Raw genomic sequence first — 21,150 nt, 5'->3', positions numbered from 1 at the left:
TCCCAGCAACTGGAGGCAGAGACTGGTGGAACTCTGTGAGTTCAAGACCAGCCTGGTCTACAGAGTGAATTCCTGGAATAGCTAGAGGCAGGACTCATAGTGTCATCCACTTCTTATACATATTCCCACCTTATTTTTGCCTCAGCTCATACAGGAGAAATGTTAGAAGTCACTGTCTCCAGGCTTTTGCCTACATGGGAGTTCCAAAAACTGTAAAAACTGATAATGGGCCAGCCTACACCAGCACTGGCTTTGCTAAATTTTGCTCTGAGTTCTCTATTTCTCATAAAATGGGAATACCTTATAACCCTCTAGAACAAGCTATAGTGGAGTGAGCACATCGTATGTTCAAAGCCTATTTGCATAAAACAAAAAAGGGGGAATATGGTTCCACCCCCAGATACCATTTGTCTTTTATTTTATACATTTTCAATTTTTTGACTGTTCATTCTCAATCTCATACCACTGCCGACCGGCAATGGCAGCCAGATTCTTCCGGGATGCCTCATGTCAAATGGAAGAATCTAGCAGATGGCACCTTGTATGGTCCGATCCTGTACTGGTGCGGAGAAGAGAGGCTGTTTGTGTTTTCCCGCAGGATGCTGACAATACAATATGGGTACCTAAGCGGCTGGTGCGTGCTGTGGATTTTCCTGTCCAGAAGCCTGAAGACAGGACAGAGCCAAGAGATCAAGGAGATACTGGCTTGTCAACTGAAGAGTTGCTGGGATACTGAGGAGCTGGCTGTGGTGGTCTGAATGCCAAGGATTGTCCCTCTACCTATCAGTCCATTCCATGATAATACAGCCATTGTTGTGGTTGCCAGAGCAGCTAGAGCTGCTGGATTTTTCATTAGTCAGTCAGTTGCTTCTGATAGCACAATGGATACCTTCTCAGAGCAGGTTGCAAATGCCTAGGCCATTCAAATTGAGCTAAATTTACAAATGAGTATTTCAGTTAATGAAGTTAATTTTGCTATTGGTTTTGGTTGAAGACCACTGCTAGATTATACAGTATATATAATTGCTGTTATCCACGGACCCTGGGATACACAATTTACAAATTGGCTCTTAAGATTATTCTAGTTAGCTATACCAGGGTTCCTTCCACCAGCGCTGACACCTTACTTAAAGAACTCCAATTTGGGCAGACTTATTAAGGACTGAGCAGGCACAGTCTCCTTAAGGAATGCTTATATGTACTGGAGCATCTTCATGTTTTCATGGTGCCAGAGCCAAAGGCAAGCTCAGGTCAATGTTGCCATGTGGCAAGTCCTCTTAGCTATTGCCCCAGAGAATCTTTCAGCACAAATCTGGCTGAACTCAGTGATGGATGACTAGTGATTCAATGATGGGAAAGGTTTTGGGGGGGCTGCCCCAACCTAACACAGGAAATGTGTTTTGACCTGGATTCTGTCCCATCACAGGTAAGTGGTATTGCCTGATGCCCAATGCCACCCAAGACAGGCCTAGTCATATAATTTATATAAAAGGGGCACCTGTAGGGACTGGGTCTACCCTTGTTCCTGGGATTCATCTTGAGGACAGTTTCTGGTCAGCTAACTAAAGCATTCTGTTTGTTCCTGTGCTCCCCCTGCCCAGCCCGGTGATTAGCTGTAGGGCATTGTTGACTCCATCTTTGGCATGGTAATTTCCCATTTGCCTGGGCAGAAATCCTTGTGCAGCAGCTAGGTATATAAGGATTTCCCCAAGGTTGAATAAACGGCATTCAGTTGATCTCCTTTCGAATGACCCAGGTCTCTTTGTGTGTTCTTTCAATCTCCAGGCCCTTGCCCTACTGGCGTATGGTACAGTGGCATGGCACGTGAACTGTACCCAGGGTGTAACACAAAATTGGGTGTTACAGTTTTGGGGTTCTAAAAGAAAGTTAGGTAAGCATGAGTCAGCAAGTAGTAGTTATCTATGTGTCAGTTCCTGTCTCAGGTTCCTACCTTGGCTTTTCTCAATAATGGACTATGTTTTCTCAATAATGGACTATGTTGTAAAGTATAAAATGAAAGAAATGTCTTTCCTTTCATAAGTTGCTTTCTGTCTGAGTGTTTTGCCACACCATCGTACAGGAAATTATAGTGCTAAATGTAAATATGTTGAATTGGTATGTATATAAGTTTTGCTAATTATTTATTAATTGAAAATTATGTCAAACTTTTTTAATCTTGAAAACACATAGAGCACTTGGAAAGTCCTCTGAACCCCTTTTCTGTTCTTGAGTTCTGGAAACCTTCAGTGAATTCAATCCTTAGACCATTGCTCTCAGCATCACATATGTTATGCCATGGTAAGAAGTTTCTTTAACTCTTCTGGACCAAACAACTTTGGTTTGGGTCTGTGAATAAGGAATTATTCACTCACTATTAATCAAGAATATTTTCCAAAATAAATGCCATTTTGATATAGCTTTTTTGTTTATTATCTACTGAATATTGTATAAGGGAATATCTTTGTCACATTAGTATGTAAATGTATAAGGAGGTAATGATATAGGTCTCTTAAATCTTCCACTGTTTTAAATTCGACCTAGTTATCTAATTCTGTGGGTAATTATCACTCTGTTGTGTGTTTTTACTATTCTGCTGATAATATTCATGAATGAAATTTATCATTATGACAATACCTATAACAACAGGAAATGGAAATGATAAAGTAAAATTGGAATGACCTTCTATAAAATTTGGAACTACCTTCCAGTAATACATTAAAGACCTATATTTTCCTATTGATATTCATGACCTTTATCATTTTCAAACATACCTTTATCTGTCCTTCCTTTACATCCCACTTTTTGACATATTCTATTTGCTTATGTTGCTTCTTCCCTATTTTACATGAACCTCTCTTTCCTTATTTTTATTTGAGTTCTGAGCCCCCTTCTTCCTGTTAGAGGCATTTAGAGGATACAGAGGCTTCCTAAGGGAAACTACTAAAGGCTTACAAAGTTAATTTGAAATCAGTTTGGTTTTCATCTATTCAATAAAACTTTGGAGATACTCACATGACCATTTACTGTTTCCTTATTTTCTCATTCAAAATTCTCTCCATAGAATCTATAAGATTATGTTTCACAGAAAACAAACCATATTTAAATTTTATCATTTGATAGTTTTATACCCTTATATGATAAATTTTAGTCATCTTCCTCCCCTGTGCCTCCCATAATTCTCCTCTTTCTCCAGCTAGATCATTTCTTCTTAACAAATCCCTACCCTGTCTTTCATGTCCTTTGTGTATATGTGTGTAATCTATTGAGTTTAATACAAGTTTCTTGTCCAAGCATGGGTGGGAAGTTATTTAATAGAGGAAAGACAATGTATCTGTGGCCACAATACTAAGGAAAAATGACAATAGCTATGGCGTCTTAGTCAATGTTCTATTGCTATGAAGAGATACCATGACCATGACAACTCTTTTTTTTATATTCTTTTAATGACATGATATACTTTGTTGTTTTTATTGAGCTATACATTTTTCTCTGCTCTCCTCCCTTCCTCCTTATCCATTTCTACCCTCTTCAGTGGCCCCTAAGCTCCCAATTTTTGCCATTTTCTCCTTCCTATGTAAATCCATGTATGTCTCTCTTTGGGTCCTCTTTGTTTTCAAGGTTCTCTGGGGTTGGACCACAACAACTCTTACAAAGAAAAATATTTGAGTTTCAGAAGTATAGTCACTATCATCATAAACAGTAAGCATGGCAGAGGTAACTGGGAGTTCTAAATTCAAATTGGCAGGAAGCAGGAAAATGAGAGATACCTGGCTTAGCATGCACATTTGAAACCTCAGTGCACCCACACCCACACATGCTTTGTTCAACAAGGCCACACATACTCCAGTTTTCTAATTCCTGCCAAATAGTTTCACTCCCTAATGACCAAGCATTGAAATCTATGAACCTATGAGGGTCGATCCTATTCAAATCACCACAATACCTGTTGTAGTTTGTTTCTCAGTTGCTATGACAAAACACTGACCAAAAATAACTTTGGGGTGATGGTTTATTTTGGCTTATATGTTATAATCTATCATCAATGATACCAAAGCAATAGCTCAAAACCAGAACCTAGATTGAAAAACTGAAGCTTGGGTCAAAAATGAAAATTTTGCTTTGCTCCTCATAGTTTGCTCAGATTGCTTTTTAAATACAATCCAGTACTACATGCCTATGGGTAGGACTGATAAAAGTGGGCCTGGCCCTCCCATATCAATCAATAATCAAGAAAACGCCACCTTTGACTTTTTTACAGAATGACCAATTCTTGGGAGATTTTTCTCAGTGAAGATTCCCTGTTTCCCATATGACTAATGTTTATTTTGAGTTGACGAAAATTAACCAACACAATCGAACCCATTTCTACTTGACTCACAAATAATCACTACTAAAACATAACTTCTCTTTTCTGAGTTATGTTCAAGATCTCCCATAAATATAACTATATACAACCTAATACAACATTTAAAGTCCCAAAGTCCTTTATAATAATAATAATAAACAACAGAAAATTGCTGACAGTGGCCTCAGAAAGCTAGAATTGATGGGCTCATCTTTTACCCATGATGATATGTTTATGGGACGAATCTTGTACAAGATAAACCCAGCTTCAATAAGTTCATGGTTGCAATGTCTATGCCACATACAGAAGGCATTTATTCTGCATCTCTCCCTATCCTATACTTCTCACATTCTTTCTAGTCCCTGTTCTGAAATGTTTCATGAACTTTGGATAGGGTAACATAACTGTCCTCTTTATGGCCCTGAATTCTACTATCAATTATCTTAGCACTTTAGCCAATTATGGGTATATACATTAACCACTGCAGTAAAAAGATTCTCTGATGAAGCTTTGAGCCAACACTAATTCATAGGAATAGACAAAAGTATTTTAGAAGGCAAAGTGATCATTTAACAAAATAGCAATAGGTTTCCTGTATGACCCAACACTTAGCAGCCATGGACCATTGACAAGGTTTGCAGTACTATGTATGACTTCCCTTTTTTGGAGTAATCATTAAATACAACCAGAGATCAGTTTGTTAATACTATAACAGTGATACCACTATTGTACTAGCAAACACTTTGGGCCTGGAATGTCATTATCATAGGTCATAGGATTCATAGCTGGGTAAGATTGTTTTTGACATTTTTCCCTCTGTAACCTGCATAGAATCTCTGGAAATATGAAGATTGTAGAGAAGTTTCTAGTTAAATTCTAATTATGTCAAAGAAAATATTTAGTTTCTTCAGTAGTAGTTTATTATTAAAGATGTTTTTGTGTTAACAATTGAGCTGGTTACTTCAACTTATTCCATATATCAGAACTAAAATGCTGATATTTTATAGAGTAAAAATAGTGAAGAAAGACAAAAATTTCTTGTAGATAAACAAATTAATTGTTTCTGTCTACAGGTCCATATCTGATCACGTGTGTATGAGTTAAACATGCTATTTATATGCCCTTGGGTTACATTATCAAGTGAGAAAGTGAAGTAACAATAAGGGAGGTCTCTCCTGATTGCCTCAAAACCAAATAAAGTAATTGTACAAATTAAACATGTTAAAATTTTCCAAATTATTATTACAAAAATAATATAAATATTTTTAAAATTAAAAGACATAGGTTAAATCATAGGAAATGTTATTACCTTCAATACTGTTCAACAAAACAGCTATTTTCTGAGTTACTAGGCATACATACAGTATAAATATGTATTTTTATTCAATTTAAGATAATATTCCTAAAATTAAGCAAATCTATTGATTAGATGATCTAGTCTTATACCTACTAGATATTTAAGACAAAAAATCAAGACTTTATGTACATACCTTTAATATCAGTACTCGGGAGACTGAGGAAGATGCATATCTGTGAATTCGAGGCCAGTCTGGTCTACAAAACAAGTTCTAGGATAGCTAGTGATACACAGAGAAATCTTGTCTCATGAAATAAAATAAAACCAAAAATAAACAAACAAACATGTTTTGATCATTTCTAAGTAAAATATGGAAATACTCATTTCTTTCAAACTTTAAGGCTGCATGTTTTAGACTGCTAAATAATTCATTTATTTTTGTAAGTTTCAAAAGATATGTATTTATGAGTTTTGTTAATCTACTATAAAAATTGTTGATTACATATAGTTCATAACTCCAAGCTTACTATGATAAATAAAATTACTACAGATGAAATGTGTATTCATTGTATATGAATAAAACTCTTCCAGGAGTAATCGCATATAGTTGATCAGCTTTGAATAGATGCTTTTTATAGAATATATTTTTATAAAATATATAAACATATTTTGAGACAAGTTCCTAGTAAGAAGCTAATGTTGCCCTATAAGTAACTCACAGTACAGCCAGGCTTGCCTCCTGCTACTTTAACTTCTTGACTTCTAAGATTTTATGTATATTATATCATCCCTTGTAAAATAAATGGATACTTATTAAGGAGAAAACAAACTTTGCTCTAAAATAGAATCATTATTATTTACCTAAAGAGTATGTGATGCAAGATTTAAATAGTTATAAAAAATATAAATGGGTCTGTTACGTCTTATAAGAGAATCTACATATTTTAAATTAACTACAATGTGAGATGTTACATTAATATAAAACTAGAATCTTATTTCTGTTAAAATAAAATTACTCATAATGTCATAGTCTTATATTAGTAGTAATTTATAAAAATTTATTTTTATTTATAAATTAATAAAAAATAAATAAATTTATAAAAATGTTATTTTCCTCCAAGACTCTGGATTTTACCAGATTATCTTTATGTTGAGTTTATTATGTCACTGTATAAACTTGTATTTTATCTTTATAGACTATAAAGTTCTTTATAATTATTCTATATATCAATTTTATATTTTCTATTATATATATGTATATTATACATATATCATCACTGTAACCTCCAGTGTGATCCTGTATGGAAATGGGAAATTGGTTGTTAATTATGTCATGAAGATAGAGACCTCAAAGCACGAAACTTAAGAACTTGAACTCTTTCTCTTACAGTCTATTCCATATAAAAACAGTAACAGAGCAGGTGCTTGAACTGGGCATCTCCTGTGATCAGATTGATGACTACCTGAATTGTCATCATAGAGCCCTCATCCAGTAACTGAATGAAAATAAATGCAGAGATCCACAGCCAAGTACTTTTCTGAGCTCTAGGGATTCTGTTGAAGTGAGGAAGGAAGAACTACAAGAGTCAGTGGTTCAATGTCATTTCACAGGAACAGATAGGAACAACTATCCTGGACTCACAGGAACTCACAGCCTCTGTAATGATAGCTAGGGAGCCTATATGGAACTGACTTAAGCCCTCTCTCTTATATGGATCTGTGTAGCTTGGTATATTTGTGAGTGTCCTAGCAGTGGAATCAAGGCCTGGTGTATTTATGAGTATCCTAGCAGTGGGATCAGGGCCTGTCTCTAATGCTTGAGCTGGCTTTTGGGAACCTATGCCCCATACTGGGTTACCTCACCCAGTCTTAATACAAAGGGAGGAGCTTAGTCTTACTTCAACTTAATAAGCCATGCTTTGTTGACACTCATGGGAGGCCTATATCTTTCTGAACAGAAGCACAGAAGTGAATGGGGGTAGAGGGAGGTGGGGGGAGCTTGTGGAAGGAAAGGAGAGATGGGAAATTGTGGTCAGAATGTAAAATAAATGAAAACAGTAATTAATTAAAAATAAAAATATTAAATTCTTCAAAAAACACATAAACACCAAAAAGATGGTTATCTATAGCCAGGAATAAGTTCTCACTAGATACTGGATCTACCCAAACTTTGATATTAGACCTCTGTCTTAGGGTTTCCATTGGTGGGAAGAGATAATATGACCATAGCAACACTTATACAGGAAACACTTAATTGGGATATCTCACTTACAGTTCAGAGGTTCAGTCCATTATCATCATGGTGGGACATGGTGGTGGTGCAAGCAGATGTGGTGTTGCGGAAGTATCTGAGAGCCATACATCTTCTGGGAAGTAGGAAGTGCCCTGTGTCATTTGGAGTAGCTTAAGCATAGTAGAACTCAAAGTCTACCCCCCACAGTGATACATTTGCTCCAACAAGCACATACCTACTCCAACAAGGCCATACACCCTAACAATGCCTCTTCCTTTGGGGGTCATTTTCTTTCAAACTTCCACAGTCTCCAAGCCTCCAGAAATGTGGGTAGTAAATGTTCATTAATTACACCAACCAGTTATATCTATATTATTTGTTGTTATACTAACCAAAAAAAAAATGAGTAAGCCTTTTCAGTTCTTAAATTACTTTGTTGGCATTCAAGTTCAACATGGGTATGAGTTTTTAAAACATATTCCTATGTATAGGAAGTACTAAAATGCTCTCAAAATGTTTGACATTTTGACCTCTCCAAACCAGATGCTAAGTGGATTTATTTATTTATTTATTTATTTATTTAATAACCGGAGAGCCTTATTTCAGAATTTTCAGTGTGTCCCTGGGCAATCAAGAGAACTTGTTCTTTCACCTTATTAGAGGAGACACTAATGACAAAGTTATTAAAAAGTTATAAATTACTGGCTTGCCTGCACCAAGCAAGGTAGGCGCTTTGTTTATGAACTACCCAACCAGCACGGAGATCTGAACTCAGTACCAGGAGAGACATCATTGGGCAAGGAGAGCGGATCTTGGCACCAGGAGAGCCATCATTGGGCACGGAGATCTGATATTGTCACCAGGAGAGACATCACTGGAGCACCAGGAGAACCATCACTGGGGAGTACCATCACTGGGAAGGTACAACAGTAGGCAAGGAGACCTGATCCTGTAAAAGAAGATCCATAGGAGAGCAATCGGAGGAAGAGATGGGCAGGCGCCAATGCAAGAATTCACCCAACAATCTGAAAAATAATATGAAACCACCAGAACCCAGCGACCTCACATCAGGAGGACATGAACACGTTAATCATGAAGAAGTAGAAAAAATTGACTTTATGAAAGTGATTGACGTCCTTAAACAGCATGTAAAAAATGCCCTTATAGAAATGGATGAGAAGTATAACAGAAAGTTTGAAGAATTGAGTAAATCAGTGAATGATACCCTAGGAAACCAAGGAAAAACAATCAAACAGATAATGGAAACAGTTCAAGTCTTGAAAACTGAATTGGAGGCAAAGAAGAAAACACAAACAGAAGGCGGGCTGGACACGGAAAATCTAGGTAAACGAATAGAGTCTACAGAAACAAGCATAACCAACAGAATACAAGAGATAGAAGAAAGAATTTCAGATTCTGAAGATACCATAGAGAAAATAAACACGCTGATCAAAGAAAACAGCAAGGCCAACAAACTCTCATCACAAAACATTCAGAAAATATGGGACACAATAAAAAGACCAAACCTAAGAATAATAGGAGTAGAAGAAGGGGAAGAAGCGCATCTCAACGGTCCAGAAAATATATTTAATAAAATTATAGAAGAAAACTTTCCCAACCTTAAGAAAGATATACCTACGAAGGTTCAAGAAGCATAGAGAAAACCGAATAGGCTGGATCAAATAAAAAACATCCCCTCGCCATATAATAATCAAAACACAAAGCATACAGAACAAAGAAAGAATATTAAGCGCTGCAAAGGAAAAAGGCCAAGTTACTTATAAAGGTAAACCTATCAGACTTACACCTGACTTCTCTATGGAAACAATGAAAGCCAGAGGGTCCTGGATAGATGTACTGCAGAAACTAAGAGACTGTGGATGCAAGCCCAGACTACTATACCCAGCCAAGCTTTCGTTCACTATAAATGGAGAAAACAAAATTTTCCAGGATAAAAACAAATTTAAACAATATGTAGCCACAAATCCAGCCTTACAGAAAGTAATAGAAGGAAAATCACTAACCAAGGAGTCCAGCAATGACCACAATATCTCAGACAACTAGAGACCCTTCACCAGCGCAACACAAAGAAGGGAAACACACAAAATTTACTACTAAAAAAATGACCGGAGTTAACAACCACTGGTCATTAATATCACTTTATGTCAATGGACTCAACTCACCTATAAAAAGGCACAGGCTAAGAGATTGGATACAAAAACAGGATCCAACATTCTGCTGTTTACAAGAAACACACCTCAACTACAAAGACAGTCACTTACTCAGTGTAAAGGTTTGGGATAAGGCGTATCAAGTTAATGGACCTAAGAAACAAGCAGGTGTGGCCATACTAATTTCTAACAAAGTTGACTTCAAACTTAAAACAATCAGAAGAGATGGAGAGGGACATTTTCTACTCATAACAGGAACAATTCATCAGGATGAAGTCTCAATCCTGAATATCTATGCCCATAATACAAAAGCACCCACGTACGTAAAAGAAACATTGCTAAAACTCAAGGAGGCAATCAAACCACACACATTAATAGTAGGAGACTTTAACACTCCTCTCTCACCAATGGACAGGTCAATTAGACAGAAACCTAACAGAGAAATAAGAGAATTATTGGGGGTGATGAATCAAATGGACTTAACAGACATCTATAGAATATTCCACCCAAATAGGAAAGAATATACCTTCTTCTCTGCAGCTCATGGAACCTTCTCGAAAATTGACTACATACTCGGTAACAAAGCAAACATCCACAGTTACAAAAAAAATATCTGTAACCACCTGTATCTTATCAGATCACCATGGATTAAAGCTAGAATTCAACAACAATGCTAACCCCAGAAAGCCTACAAACTCATGGAAACTGAACAGTCAACTACTGAACCATACCTGGATTAAGGAAGAAATAAAGAAAGAAATTAATGTCTTCCTTGAATTCAATGAAAATAAAGAAACAACATACTCAAACCTATGGGACACTATGAAAGCAGTCCTGAGAGAAAAGTTCATAGAACTAAGTGCCCACTTAAAGAAAACAGAAAAAGCACACATTGGAGACTTAACAGCCCACCTGAAAGCTCTAGAAAAAAAAGAAACAGACTCACCTAGAAGGAGTAGAAGACTGGAAATAATCAAACTAAGGGATGAAATCAACAAAAAAGAAACACAGAAAACAATTGAAAGAATCAATGAAACAAAAAGCTGGTTCCTGGAGAAAATCAACAAGATTGATAAACCCCTATCCAAACTAATCAAACGGCAGAGAGAGAATTTGAAAATTAATAAAATCAGAAATGAAAAGGGGGACATAACCACAGATACAGAGGAAATTCAGACAAACATTAGATCTTACTACAAAAGCCTGTATGCCACAAAACTGGAAAATGTTACAGAAATGGACACTTTTTTAGATGAATACCATATACCAAAGTTAAACCAGGACCAGGTAAACAACCTAAATAGACCTGTGAGTCGTGAAGAATTAGAAGCTGTTATCAAAAACCTCCCTTCCAAAAAAAGTCCAGGACCAGATGGTTTCAATGCGGAATTCTACCAGATCTTCCAAGAAGACCTAATACCTATACTCCTAAATGTATTTCACAATATAGAAACAGAAGAGTCATTGCCAAATTCCTTCTATGAAGCTACAGTAACTCTGATACCAAAACCACACAAAGAGTCAACCAAGAAAGAGAATTACAGGCCAATCTCACTCATGAACATCGACGCAAAAATCCTCAACAAAATACTGGCAAACCGAAACCAAGAACACATTAGAAAAATTATCCATTATGGTCAAGTAGGCTTCATCCCAGAGATGCAGGGCTGGTTTAACATACGCAAATCTATCAATGTAATCCATCATATAAATAAACTGAAAGAAAAAAGCCATATGACTGTTTCATTAGATGCTGAAAAAGCATTTGACAAAATTCAACATCCCTTTATGATAAAAGTCTTGGAGAGATTAGGGATACAAGGGCCATACCTAAATATAATTAAAGCTATTTACAGCAAGCCGACAGCTAACATCAAATTAAATGGAGAGAGACTTAAAGCCATCCCACTAAAATCAGGAACACGCCAAGGCTGTCCACTCTCCCCATACCTCTTCAATATAGTTCTTGAAGTCTTAGCAATAGCAATAAGACAACATAAGGGGATCAAGGGGATTCTAATTGGAAAGGAAGAAGTTAAACTTGCGTTATTTGCAGATGATATGATAGTGTACATAAGCGACCCCAAAAACTCCAGCAAAGAACTTCTACAGCTGATAAATACCTTTAGTAATGTGGCAGGATACAAGATCAACTCCAAAAAATCAGTCGCCCTCTTATACACAAAGGATATGGAAGCAGAGAGGGAAATGAGAGAATCATTACCTTTCACGATAGCCACAAAAAGCATAAAATATCTTGGGGTAACTCTAACCAAGGAAGTGAAAGATCTATTTGACAAGAACTTTAAGGCATTGAAGAAAGAAATTGAAGAGGATACCAGAAAATGGAAGGATCTCCCGTGCTCTTGGATTGGGAGGATCAACATAGTAAAAATGGCAATTCTACCAAAGGCAATCTATAGATTCAATGCAATCCCATCAAGGTCCCATCAAAATTCTTCACAGATCTTGAGAGGACAATAATCAACTTTATATGAAAAAACAAAAAACCCAGGATAGCCAAAACAATCTTATACAATAAAGGAACTTCTGGAGGCATTACCATCCCTGACTTCAAACACTATTACAGAGCTACAGTAATGAAAACAGCGTGGTACTGGCATAAAAACAGAGAAGTCGACCAATGGAATCCTATAGAAGACCCGGATGTTAACCCACAAACCTATGAACACCTCATTTTCGATAAAGGAGCTAAAAGTGTACAATGGAAGAAAGAAAGCATCTTCAACAAATGGTGCTGGCACAACTGGGTGTCAACCTGTAGAAGAATGAAAATAGATCCATATCTATCACCATGCACAAAACTCAAGTCCAAATGGATCAAAGACCACAATATCAATTTGAACACACTCAACCTGATAGAAGAGAAAATGGGACGTACCCTACAAGATATGGGCACAGGAGATCGCTTCCTATCTATAACCCCATCAGCACAGACATTAAGGGCAACATTGAATTAATGGGACCTCTTGAAACTGAGAAGCTTCTGTAAAGCAAAGGACACTCTCACTAAGACAAAAGGCACCCTACTGACTGGGAGAATATCTTCACCAACCCCGCAACAGACAAAGGTCTGATCTCCAAAATATATAAAGAACTCAAGAAACTAGACGTTAAAATGATAATTAACCCAATTAAAAAATGGGGCACTGATTTGAACAGAGAATTCTCAACAGAAGAAGTTCAAATGGCCAAAAGATACTTAAGGTCATGCTCAACCTCCTTAGCGATCAGAGAATTGCAAATCAAAACAACTTTGAGATACCATCTTACACCTGTCAGAATGGCTAAAATCAAAAACACCAAAGATAGCCTTTGCTGGAGAGGTTGGGGAGAAAGGGGTGCACTCATCCATTGCTGGTGGGACTGCAAACTTGTGCAACCACATTGGAAATCAGTCTGGCGGTTTCTCAGAAAAATTGGGATCAACCTACCCCTGGACCCAGCAATACCACTCCTGGGAATATACCCAAGAGATTCCTTATCATATGACAAAAGCATTTGTTCAACTATGTTCATAGCAGCATTATTTGTAATAGCCAGAACCTGGAAGCATCCTAGGTGTCCTTCAATGGAAGAATGGATGAAGAAAGTGTGGAATATATACACATTAGAGTACTACTCTGCAGTAAAAAACAATGACTTCTCGAATTTTGCATGCAAATGGATGGAAATAGAAAATACTATCCTGAGTGAGGTAACCCAGACCCAAAAAGAAGATCATGGGATGTACTCACTCATTATTGGTTTCTAGCTATGGATAGGGGGCCTCTGAGTCTATAATATGTGGTCCTAAAGAAGCTAAACAAGAGGGCAAACCCAAGGAAAAACATATAGTTATCCTCCTGGCTATGGGAAGTAGACAAGAGTGCTGGGCAAAAAATTGGAATCTTGGGGGTAGGGTGGGATGGGGATAAGGGGAGATGGATAAAGAAAAGGGTGAAGGAGAGGTTGAGGGGAACTTGGGAAAACGGGATGATTGGGGATATAGGAAGGTTGGATAGGGGAGCAGGGAAACTCATATCTTAGTTAAGGGAGGCACTTAAGTGTTGGCAAGAGACTTGAACTTGGGATGGCTACCAGATGCCCAGGACAATGTCCCCATTTAGTTCCTTGGGCACCTGAGGATAGGGAACCTGAAATGAACCTATCCTATAGCCATACTGATGAATATCTTGCATATCACCATAGAACCTTCATCTAGCGATGGATGGAGATAGAGACAGAGACCCACACTGGAGCACCGGACTGAGCTCCCAAGGTCCTGATGAGGAGCAGAAGGAGGGAGAACATTTACAAAGAAGTCAGGACCACGAGGGGTGCACCCACCCACTGAGACAGTCAGACAGATCTATGGGGAGCTCACCAAGGCCAGCTGGACTGTGACTGAAAAAGCATGGGATAAAACCGGACTCTCTGAACATGGCGGACAATGAGAGCTGACAAGAGGCCAAGGACAATGGCACGGGATGTTGATTCTACTTCAGGTTCTGGCTTTGTGGGAGCCTAGACAGTTTGGATGTTCAACTTCCTAGATCTGGATGGAGGGGGGAGGACCTTGGACTTTCCACAGGGCAGGGAACCCTGACTGCTCCTGGGACTGGAGAGGGAGGAGAAGAGGAGTGGGGGGAGGGGGAGAGGGGCGGGAGGAGGGGGAGGGAAATGGGAGGCGGGGAGGAGGCAGAAATTTTTTTTTTCAATAAAAAAATGTTATAAATTGCATGGAAGTTGCAGTCAATTTTAAAAGACGCTTAGTCCTATTCACGTTAATTTTATATTGATAAATTTCATCAGCATAAATTTTGTTAGTGTTATACAAAACTATTAGAGTTTTTCTATTTTCTTACTGTCCATGAGATATGTCTATCTAGTAGAGTCCTGATCCTGATATTATATTCACTGGTACTCAATATCATATCAATAATTTGAAACTTTTTATCTCTAATTCTTCTCTCTAACCTATTCCACATCAAGAAGTTAAGCATCTCAGTTTTCTGGACATCACTAATCATGAGTCACATTAAAAAGACCCTTACACAGTTTTTCTTACTATCTGAGAACACTATGTTAAGACTGCCTGTTCTGTGCAACAACCACTTATCTTTCTCTGCTGAATTTAATATGATAGCATGTCTAGCAAAGTGAACCATACATACTTCAAAATAAAATATGTAGATAATTCTTTCTATGAAAGCTGGATAGCCTGTAAGGAAACTTAATCTTACTTTCTAGGTACTCTCATTACCACTTATCAAATATTATGTGTCTTTGAGCATGTCTATATGTGTTTGTATGAGCATTGATTTATTTTGTTCTGGGGATCAAACCTAGACCCTCAGAAGCACAAGGCAAACTTTTTACACTGAACCAAATCTCCACTTTCTACTTGTCAAATCTTTGTCATAATTGTGATAAGTAATCTTGTTAACTTATAAAACTTGGGAAGAGGGAACTAAAAAATTTCTTCCCCAACTCATTGCTTAATCTCAGTCTCCAATTCCAGCAAGCACTCCCTGAGAACTCATAGGCCATTCTAGCCAGGGCAGCAGTTAGGCTAAGTGCAGACCTTCACCTCTCCTTCTATTCCTCCAAATCTGATCCCCTGGTTTTATCCACTGCTCTGTAGCAGAACACCTGCTACAGCCTTCCTTTCCCTCTGCCCCAACCTCCAGTGAATCATACAGATTTCTCCCCTCTAAACTTCCTTCTGTAAGCCCATTGTCTTAGTTAAGGTTTTTATTGCTGCAAAGAGACACCACAACCATGACAACTCTTATAAAGAAAACATTTAATTGGGGTGCCTGACTTAGAGTTTCAAAGGTTCAGTCTATTATCATCATGGTGGGAAGCATGGCAGTGTGCAGGCAGACAAGGCTGGAGTAGCTGAAAGTCCTACATCTTGCACACAACAGGAAGTCAACTGACTAACTCAGCAGTATGTTGAGCTTAAGAAACCTCAAAGCCTCCCCCTAGTGAGAAATTTACTCCAACAAGGCCTTACCCAATCCAAAAAGTCACACCTCTTAATAGTGCTGCTCCCTATGAGATTATCCCCAATTACATTCAAACTACCACACCCCTCAGGTCTCTCCCCTGAGTACCTCAGTACTGCTGGGTTCCATCTGCAGAACACTCTAACTGTCCTAATGACTGGACTCTACCCTAACCCTACAGAGTTAAAAGCTCAAGTGTAAGAACCAAAGTTACATTTTAAGCTTTAATTACTATGCCTAAGAGATTCATGAAACAAAAATGTGTCTGATCTGCAAGTCCTTTGCCCAAAGGACAGACAGTTCCTGAAATGCTGGAGGTTATTGTTTATGGGAGATAACAAGCCACATGTTTTTCATTACCCTAAACAAGCTTGTGTGACCCATACACACAGGATACCCTTGATCTCATGTGGGTAATTTTACAGCATGGAGGTAAGTCAAGATGTATGCTCACCCATGATTTGGCTTGATGGGAAATGCAATGAAGTATGAGTTTTCCTTCTTAAGCTACTACAAACTATGATTCTGAGCCAAGTTCCAGCAACCGGGGTATGGACCTGGCCAGAGCCAATCCACCTGGCCAGTATTTAATTAAAGCTCTAAACTGTGGTAGTGGTCTTACTCTCGATCGTTAGGATTAACACAAGCTCTGAACTTGAAGTCCCTCCAATTCCCATCATGGAAAGTTCCACACCCATCCTCAAGAAACTCTATGTAAACCCTACCTTCTGTTCAGTTCCCTTCTGTTTCCCAGTGAAATAGAGCCAGTCACCCACTTGGTTTTGTCCTCCCAATAAATCTATTTTGTGAGTTTTGATGTGTGTTGTGACTTTATGGTATTATTTGGTTTCCAACTGCCAGGATACATTTCCATCTGAGCCCTAATTGATTTTCCCGAGCTCCAAACTCCAGGTTTGAAGTTTCCCTGGGAACCCTCAAACTACTGCAGTTAGGAAAATAGGTAGACTAACTGCCTATCACTCACCTCTCCCTCAGTTCCTCCAAATACAATCTCCTAGTCTCATCCTCAGTTCTGTAGCAGACCACAAACTGATCCCTGACACCTTTCTGCCCCTATCTCTTACCAAAGCTCCCAAAACAACACTAGAAAATTATAGGAATTTTATTACTGCATCAGAAAAGTAAGACAACTACTTACAAAGTTTCTGCTAAGCTGTCTCCCTATATTAAAAAAAAAAACATTTCCAGTTTAATTTTGAAGCATTTATGTATATCAAGACCACAGGGCAGGGAAACCTGCTTGCTCTTTGGGCTGAGGAGGGAGGAAGACTTGATTGGGAGAGGGGGGGATGGAAGGTGGTGGCGGGGAAGAGGCAGAAATCTTTAATAATTACATTAATTAATTAATAAAAAAATAAAATATGAAAAAAAAGATCAGAATTCTCGTCCTATCAGTAGCCGTTTTGAGCATGTTTTTTTTGCTCATCTAAATTTTGGTTTGTTATCATTCACTGGTAGAATTTAGTAAAGAACCTGTGATATAATATTTGCCTTAGTTTCATTTATGTTGCTATAATGAAATCTCACTACCAAAAGCAAACTGGGGGAGGAGAGGGTTTATTTGGTTTACATATGTAGAATCACTAACATTTCCCTAACGGAAGTCAGGACAGGATCTCAAACAGGGCAGGAACCTGGAGGCAATAACTGATGCAGAAGTCATAGAGGAGTGCTGCTTACTGACTAGCTCCCCATGGCTTGCTCAACCTGTTTTCTTATAGACCCCAGCACCACCAGTACAGGGAAGGCACCGCCAATAATGGACTAGGCCCTACTCCATCAGTCACTAATTAAGAAATTATCCTAGAAATCCACCGGAATGACCTCAGCTAAGACTCTTACAAAGGTGTAGAGGGCATCTCAATGGACCTTCCCTCATAACCAGGTTAACGACTACCCTAATCTTAAAGGCTATTGGCTGAAGAAGTTCCCACAGCACCAGGAAACAAGGAGGACCATAAGAGAAACATACGTGGAATTCCCTGGGAAGGGGAATAGACAAAATTTTCTGAGTAAAGTGGAGGTGTGGGAAGGGAGGGTAGATGGAAATTAGGTAGGGGAGAAGAGGAAGAGGGAGGAGAGCATGAGGGACTGGGAAGGGAGAGTTGGGGGAAGGACAGAGAGGAAGAACAAGGAAAGAGATATTTTGGTTGAGGGAGCCATTATGGGGCTAGAAAGAAACCTAGCACTAGAGAAATTCCCAGGAATCCACAAGGATGACTCCAGCTAAGACCCTAAGCCATAGTGGAGAGGGTGCCTTAACTGCCCTTAGCCTGTAATCAGATTGATAACTGACTTAATTGTCAGCATAGAACCTTCATCCAGTAACTGATGGAAGCAGATGCAGAGATCCACAGCTAAGCAATAGGCCAAGCTCCTGGAGATCAGTTGTAGAGAGGGAGGAGAGATTATATGAGCAAAGGGGTCAAGAACATGATGGAGAAACCCACAGAAACAACTGATCTGAGATAGTGGGAGCTCACTGGCTCTGGGATAACAGTTGGGGAGCCTGCATAGGATCGAACTAGGCCCTCTGAATGAGGGTGACAGTTGTGTGGTTTTGGCAGTTAGTAGGCCCACTGATAGTGGAAACAGGATTTATCCCTAGTGTATGAACTGGCTATTTGGTGCCTTTTTCCTGTGGAGGTGTACCTTGCTCAGTCTAGATACAGGGAGGAAGGTCTTGGTCCTGCCTCAAGTAATGTGGCAGACTTTGTTAGCTCCCCATGGGAGGACTCACCCTCTCGGGAATAATGAATGGGAAATGGGGGAAGAGCAGGAGGAGAGGAGGGAGAGGGACCTGGGATTGGTACATAAAATTTAAAAAAGATTGTTTTAAAATAACAAAAAGAAAAAAGAATACAGCAGTATTTGTAGCAATGTAGATCATGAAGGTACAGCTCAGGATGCTTCAGAGGGAAACAATATTAGCACCTAGGCTAGAGGCCATTCTTGCAATATTTTGACAAAGAACGTGTCTGCCCTCTGTTCATTTCCTAAGAATGTACCAAACACTAATTAAAATGTAATGAATTAATTTCTTTGGAAGAGGCAGTTTCAAAGCAACATAATATTAACTCTGTGGAATAGTTATGATTAATAACTTTTATACAGTTCTATGTAAAATAAGACAATGAATATTAATTTTGAAATCTATGCTTGTACTAAAAGAGATAAGAAGATTAACCGAACTAAGGAGAGATCTCATGCCCTGCAAGAAATAAATGGAAACGTGTCTTCAGGGCAAGACCCCACCAAGCTAAGCTTCTGATTTATGAAAAAGAGTAAGGATCTATCCCAAGGTAGTATCTGAACTTGGCAGTATTGTGTATGTTTTATTGGTTTTAGAGGCATAAAATATGTAAGAGGGAAGTTATTTCTTCATGATGTCAGAGAGCTTCTGAAGTCAGGCAGCATGTGACATGCATAAAAATTATAAGAGGAAAAGAGGCCCCAAGTGACTCTTACATGAAGCTGGGCCCATTACATGAAGTAAGGTGTGGGTTCCTATGGACTCTCCACGATTTTGGAGATTTGTAAGGTGTTGGAAATCTGCCAATGAAATCTATATACAGGAGGTAGGAACCCCCCCCCCAAAAAAAATTATCATTCAGGGAGCAAAGAAGGAGCAGTGGGGCCCTTTGAGATTAAACCATCACTTGTGAATTACGAATATGAATGTTTACTCTGCTCAGTTTTATTCTTGCTTCAGTATAGTATTTCCTTAATATATCTCCACTCCTCTAATTTTGGAATGGTAATAGATATTGTATGCTATTATACATGGAAAGTATGTGATTTTCATTTTGAATTTTCAAGAATTTAAAATTAAGACATTGCCTTGAATTTCAGAAAACACTTTGGACTTTTAAACATGGTTGTTATCACCAAAGACTGTGTTTGTATTAAATAAATTTTGCCTTTTGATGTGGCCATGAGACTGGGTAGAACAGAAAATAAAGTGTGGTTGTTTAAATAACAAGTGTCCCCCAAATTCTCAGGAAATTTGAATACTTGGTGTTCAGTCACTGGTGCTGTTTAGGGTGATTTAAATGGTTTATATGTCATTGCGGTAAAATTCTGAGGTTTAACTCCTTGAGGGTTTTGCAGTTTTTTTCTCTGATTCCTAGTGTAGTTAAATATATGAGCTTGAAGCTTTCTGTTCCTATTACCACATCTCCTATCTACTGTCAAACTTCTCTGTCATGATGGATTCTACTGTTTATATCTGGAAACATAAGCCCAAATAAACTCCTTCTTCTGTAAGTTGCCTTAGTCATGGAGTTTTATCATAACAACAGAAAAATAACTAAAACACAAAAATGTCGTATTTCATTTTTTTAGTATTCATATGGTTTTACTTATTTAAAAAAAAAGATAATGAGGTTGGGGTATACCAGATGCAAAAGAAGTAGTAGTATTATATTTATATATTGTATATGTACATAATGCTGTTAAAAACAAAGAAAAATTTTAAAAGTCATCAAAATATCATTTAAGAACTTATAAGACCTGCTATTTAAGAAAAAGAGCATTTTGCCTAACTAAAAATAATAAATTGATTTTATATGCTAGTATATTCATTAAAGGTAGTTCCATTCCTGTAATTAAAAAAAAACACTGTGAATAAATTCATACTTTATTCCAATTCTTTGAAATTTGCTTCATTTTGCCTACTATATAGTTAAAACAGGAAGCTTCTTTTGAAACATGTTTGTGTGATTGAGGAAAACAAATAACTGCTTCTATATAGCATTCAGTTTGGCCAATTTTAAGTCTGCATACAGTTATAGGTACTATTTTAAGAGCTTCTACTTCTACAATTAAATATGTATATTTACTTTTGGTATGAAATGAGATATTGAATATTAATGCTTTAAAGAAAAAACTTTCTATGCATATCTAAACAAGATAAAATAAAAACAGGTGTATACAACAAAGTAAATCAGCTACTAACAGAGGTATGGAAAAGTTCTCATTTAATCAGCAAATGGAGAAAAAGTAAAGCAAGGAAAATATGAACAAAATTAAAATAAACCCCTTTTCTTATACCCATCAAAAATTTGAAT

The 21,150-nt window shown here is 37.8% G+C and overlaps 1 protein-coding gene across 1 annotated transcript in view; it reads left to right on the top strand.

The window, feature by feature from the left end:
• The first annotated feature begins 478 nt into the window (after nucleotides 1-478).
• The window catches only part of LOC130867480 (dCTP pyrophosphatase 1-like), a 33,173-nt gene continuing 12,501 nt past the window's right edge, over nucleotides 479-21,150 (top strand). Inside the window, exon 1 of the mRNA XM_057759515.1 lies at nucleotides 479-704. Coding sequence (XP_057615498.1) covers nucleotides 479-704 — 226 coding nt within the window. The remainder of the gene's footprint in view (nucleotides 705-21,150) is intronic.

Source organism: Chionomys nivalis, chromosome X (assembly GCF_950005125.1).
Source record: "Chionomys nivalis chromosome X, mChiNiv1.1, whole genome shotgun sequence".
NCBI lineage: Eukaryota > Metazoa > Chordata > Mammalia > Rodentia > Cricetidae > Chionomys > Chionomys nivalis.
The sequence above is the reverse complement of the archived record's forward strand: the minus strand, read 5'-3'. Positions and strand labels throughout refer to the sequence as shown.